At 44.5% G+C, this 5,460-nt stretch overlaps 2 protein-coding genes across 3 annotated transcripts in view; both read left to right on the plus strand.

The window, feature by feature from the left end:
* Nucleotides 1-1,755, plus strand: part of CWF19L1 (CWF19 like 1, cell cycle control (S. pombe)) — a 35,264-nt gene extending 33,509 nt beyond the window's left edge. The window contains exon 13 of the mRNA XM_012803545.2: nt 1,305-1,755. Coding sequence (XP_012658999.1) covers nt 1,305-1,508 — 204 coding nt within the window. The 3' untranslated portion in view covers nt 1,509-1,755. The remainder of the gene's footprint in view (nt 1-1,304) is intronic.
* Nucleotides 1,756-3,755: 2,000 nt separating this feature from the next.
* Nucleotides 3,756-5,460, plus strand: part of CHUK (conserved helix-loop-helix ubiquitous kinase) — a 45,806-nt gene continuing 44,101 nt past the window's right edge. The window contains exon 1 of one of the 2 annotated variants that reach the window (XM_003787266.3): nt 3,756-3,947. In XM_003787266.3, coding sequence (XP_003787314.1) covers nt 3,843-3,947 — 105 coding nt within the window. In that variant the 5' untranslated portion in view covers nt 3,756-3,842. The remainder of the gene's footprint in view (nt 3,948-5,460) is intronic. The other variant, XM_023511618.1, reaches the window with a different exon arrangement.

Genomic DNA, 5,460 nt, shown 5'->3' on the forward strand with positions numbered 1-5,460 from the left:
ACAGGTGCCCACCACAATGCCTGGCTATTTTTTGGTTGTAGCTGTCATTGTTGTTTGGCGGCCCGGGCTGGATTGGAACCCGCCAGCTCAAGTGTATGTGGCTGGCGCCTTAGCTGCTTGAGCCACAGGTGCCGAGCCAGGTTCTTTGACTTTTAGAGAACTCAAGTGATTAGTTTTTAACTCTTCTATTTACTCCAACTTCAAAGAAGAAAATGAAGCATATAAATGTCTAATGGAATTATGTCTAATGTATCAAAATAAGTAAAAATAAATATAAAGCAATGGTAATTAGAAGGCAGCTTATGTGTGTGTCTATAGGTAGTTATCCTTTAGTCATGAGAGCCAAGATAAGTTGTTTTGTTGACATTGAGCTTGTGCCACTGTGCCTATGAAGGTCTGATTCCCTTAGAAGGAAAGGCAGAGGAATGATAAGTTAGAGTGGGTATGATAGTAGGTGCCTGACTTTGTACCACACATGTCCCCTCAGCAAACTCTTAATCTTATTGGGATGACAAAGCCATAGTTTAAGGCTGGATGTAATCACAGCTAGTGTGATGCTTTGATTGTATTATCTCTGTACCTTACAAAAGCCCTATAAGGTGGGTGCTCTTATTTTTGTTTCATAGGTGAGGAAATCAAGACTCAGAGAAGAAGTAATATGTCAAGGTCGTAGAGAGCAAATGGTAGAGATGGGAATGAAATTCAACTTCAGATCTTTCTCACACCAGGGCCTGCCCTCTTTGCACTATGCCATATTGTTTCTCTAAGTACCAATAACATAGTTCCAAGTTGTTCAAGAGAGGATGAAGTAATTGGGATTTGAAGGATCAGGAAAGAATTCGGAGCTGAGCTGGACATTTAAAATGGGCACAATTTTGGCCAGGTGTGGTGGCATAGGCCTGTAATCCTAGCACTCTGGAGGCCAAGGAGTATGGATTGCTTGAGCTTACAAGTTTGAGATCAGCTTGAGGAAAAGCAAGGCCCTAGCTCTTTAAAAAAAAAAAAAAAAATACCCGGGCATTGTGGCCTGCACCTGTAGTCCCAGCTATTCAGGTGGCTGAGGCAAGAAGATTGCTTGAGCCCAAAAGTTTGAGGCTGCTGTGAGCTGTGACACCACGGCACTTTACTGAGGGCAACAAAGTAAAACTTTGTCTCCAAAAACTTAATTAATTAATTAAATACAATAAAATGGGCACAATTTTGAAAGATAGATAGTACTTGGGGCAGGAGATCAAAATCAGAGATGTTTGCATATCTTCTTTGGGTGATGCTGAGGAGAGTCCTCTAGCTGGAGAGGACTATAGAGAGGAAGGAGGTTGGGGCTGTTACTGTCCATTTTGACTTTTTTGTGCTCTTTCTGTAGGGAGGTCCTGGCCAGTGAAGCCATCCTTAATATTCCTGACAAGGCAGACTGGAGACAATGTCAGATGAGCAAGGAAGATGAAGAGACCTTGGCTCGCTGCTTCCGAAAAGACTTTGAGCCCTTTGACTTCACTCTGGATGACTGAGCAAAAGGAAAGACGCTTTTTGAACTTCACCGGAAGTTTTAGAAGTTTATTTTTAAAGAAACCACAGTCTCCAATGGGGACTGTTTCCCTATCTCTTTTTTAGGCATTCCCATGGAATTGCCTGCAATAAGAGGCCTAGAATTTTTTAGGAGGAAAAGTCCATTCTAAGATGAAAATCCTATGTTAAAAGCATGTCTTTTATCCAGCTGAAGCACAGCTTATATTTACCAACATTTTCAAAAATCTCTATCAAATAAAATCTGAATGCTTTCCATGGTTGAGAAATGTCTTATGTTCATGTTGTCTATGACTATTGAAATGAGATAGTATGTATAATAGGAAGGGCTAGAGGTTTAGGCTCAGCTATTATTCCAGAGTCACATAGGGTGGTTTTCTCCTTGAGCAACCCAGGGTAGAGAGGGGACCCAAGCCTTTGCTGTGTTCTTATATTTGTCATTTTATTCATAGTTAGAAGCCCATTCATTCTTTCAGATTTTTAACTCCTATGTTCCAGGAGTATAGCTACATCCCAAAATGATTCCTGTTGTCCTAAAGTTTATAGTCTAATTGGAAAGAGATAGACTAGATTTGAGAACAGAAAGTACGTTCTGCTTTGGATATGTTGTTTCAGGTGCTCGAGATAGCCAACATGTATCTGGTTTGCTGTTGGATAATTCTAAACTCATGAAGACCTGGGTTGGTGATAGGACTTTGGGAATCATCATAGGCCACAGGTGAAATTATGGGAATGGACGGAAATAAGAGAGGGCAAATATAGTCCTGAGCTAAAGAAGACCACCCGAGAGATAAATTTTAGTACTGTGTGGAAATAGAGTTATCCAACAAATACATGGAGAAAGAACATACACAGAGAGATCAGAAGAGAATCTGTATCTTAGAAGCCAAAAGAAAAATAATTGCTTTTATATTGGCCACTATTTCACATAATCTTAACGAATTCTCTAAAAGGTAGGTATTATTATCTCCATTTTGCACAAGAAAAAATAGATTATGGAGCTGGGGCCAGTTGGCCTAGGATTTAAAAAACAAAACTTTATACATCCTGAAAATGAGGACATTAGAGTGAACTAAGGAAACTACTTCAGAGTCATCCAAATCATCCATATCCTTGGGTCCTCAGCATCTCTCCCTAGTTCTGAGTGGGAATTGCAAGATTGCAGCCCACCTGTGGGGATTGGACAAACACTAGCATTAGCTATGCTGTACACACAGCAAATGAGGGGACTTCTTACTTTCATACTAACGTGCACCAGAATCCTCTCTGCAGTCTACCCATTCCTAAGAAATGCACCTCCTTGGAGGCACTATTCACCATCATCTCCAGCTTGATGATTCTCCAGATCCATGAAAACCACACATAGTGAAACCAGAACCTCCTACACGAGTGTTAAACTGATGACCTACAACTTGTTATGTATCATGCAGTCCTGAACACGCTAGTTGCACTGACATTTTCAAGAATCTCTTTTCACACTTATTCCTACACCTGGAGTCATTGAGATTATCAGGTTCTGTGAAGCATCTGGACTTTAATGGAAAACTAGGAGTTAGTTCCCCTGTGCTAAAGCAAGCCAGAAGCACTTACTGCACCAACAGCTTTCCCAAAGCTTGCCTTTGCAGCCCCATCGCACGCGTAATAATTGCCGCAAGAACTAACTGGAGGACTGCCTGACAGCAAGCTCAGTGAGGCATTTAGGAAAAAGCTACCTAAAAGTCGAAAAACATCTTAAATCCGGAATAGTGTCACACCCTTGGGTTTTTTGAGGATTAGAGGCGATACTGCTGGAACCGAAGTGTGGAAAGTTACAGCGAACTATGAAGGCCAATTCATCAGTGAGCCCATTAGCCCAAGATTCTTTCGAGTTCCTCGGATTGCGCAGTATTAAGTCATTGGTAGTCTCTGCTAGTGCAGGTCAGCGGACGGAGAAATTGGATAGACTGGAGGGATCTGAAGGTGAAGTGCAGACATGGATGGAGACACTGTCAAGTTTAGAGAGACTGGTTTGGAGACTGATTTGATGGGAATGTGGAGGTTGGAGAAGTCTTTTCTAGACTAGGAAAACATCTGTGGGTCATCTCAGCGAGGAAAACGCCCAAGGGGTTTAGACAGCAGACCAAGAGCGTGGATCAACCTTCCTACTCTCCAGCCCGCCCGGCTCCTGCGGCGCCCCAGGAAGACTTGGGGCAGGTTCTTCCAGCAGCAGCTACCGGAAATGACGCACTTCTCGCGAGAAGAGAGGCGCGCGAGCCTCGGCGGCCCGGAACCGGCCTTGGAACAACGGCGGAGCTTGAGGCCGCTTGCCCTCCCGCCCCATGGAGCGGCCCCCGGGGCTGCGGCCGGGCGCGGGCGGGCCCTGGGAGATGCGGGAGAGGCTGGGCACTGGCGGCTTCGGGAACGTCTGTCTGTACCAGCATCGGGTGAGGCAGGGCGCGAGAGGGAGCGGCGATGGGTTTGTCGGAGCGTCTGTGGAATACAGGGCTGTCAGCGTGTGAGAGATTGTTGGTGAGACTTTGGTTTGTATTTGTGGGACAGTGAGCTCGTGTGTGTCTGTGTGTGTGAGAGAGAAAGAGAGAGAGAGAGAGAGAGAGAGACAGACAGACAGACTGTGCCTGTGAGCTTAGTGTCTGAGTCCAAGATTGTGTTTCAGGTCCCGGCTCAGTGTGATGAGATAGAGCTGTTTGGGGTAACTTTAGTATGAGTGCCCAGGTACTTAGTGAGTGTGACAGTATGTGTGTATGTAACTGTCTCTTTGTGAATGTATTGTAGTCAGGATGTGTGAGGTAGATGCACGTCAGTGTGTGTATGTGTGGGCACAAATGGGCGAGAAAATAGGACTGAAGCGGGGGTCTGTGGGAGTGTATGTGCGCCTGCTTGGAGACTGTGATATCAGTGTGGACTGGAGTAGAAGACAAGGTTTCATGTTGAGCCCAGAGGTAAGCCTTTGGAAGCATGGGTAGGTTTTAGAGTTAGGGATACATTCCAGGTAGGGTGCAGAATGAGAGTAAGGTGGTACCAATCATCGCTTCAAAGAGGAGATGGAATAGGGGCTGGGAAGCTCTAGTGGGTAGAAGACAACCAATATCACTCTAGAATTTTGCTTTGATTTAATTGAAAATGTTTAACCTTTATAGCAACAGTTAATAATCATGTTTGGGTCAAGTGCCTTTTGATATGCCAATAACAACTATGAACCTTTTCCCAGAAAAATGCACATTATGGGAGGGGTAGTGTTTTCCTGAAGGACACTTTGGGTACATAGATTCTGGCCTAATAATCCCTGAGTATAGCTTTTGTTTTGTTGCCCATAAAATAGGTATAGTAATGTATATGCATTATGGGTTTGTTTGAGAGTTAAATAATATGACAGTGTATGTAAAGTTAAGTGTAGTACCTGGCCCATGAGAATTCTCAGATGTTAGCTCTTCCTGCTGCTGTGTTGTCACTGTTATCATAATCCTTATCATCATTAATTTGCCTTAAAAAAGAAAATGTTAAGATAAAAGTGGTGGCTTGGTGCCTGTAGCTCAAGTGGCTAAGGTGCCAGCCACATACACCAGAGCTGGCCGGCTCGATTCCAGCCTTGGCCTGCCAAAACAACAATGACAACTACAACCAAAAAAGAGCTGGGCGCCTGTAGTCCCAGCTACTTGGGAGGCTCAGGCAAGAGAATCGCTTAAGCCCAGGAGTTGGAGGTTGCTGTGAGCTGTGATGCCACAGCATTCTACCCAAGGCGACAGCTTGCGGCTATGTCTCAAAAAAGAAAAAACATAGGTGACAATATAAGCAGTTAAGACTTGGCTTGGCGCCTGTGGCTCAAGTGGCTAAGGCGCCAGCCACGTACACCCAAGGTGGCGGGTTCGAATCCAGCCCGGGCCCGCCAAACAACAATGATGGTTGCAACCAAAAAAATAGCTGGGCGTTGTGGTGGGT

The sequence above is a fragment of the Otolemur garnettii genome, unplaced genomic scaffold (genome assembly GCF_000181295.1).
Source record: "Otolemur garnettii isolate 467f Iridium unplaced genomic scaffold, OtoGar3 scaffold00021, whole genome shotgun sequence".
Taxonomy (NCBI): Eukaryota; Metazoa; Chordata; class Mammalia; order Primates; family Galagidae; genus Otolemur; species Otolemur garnettii.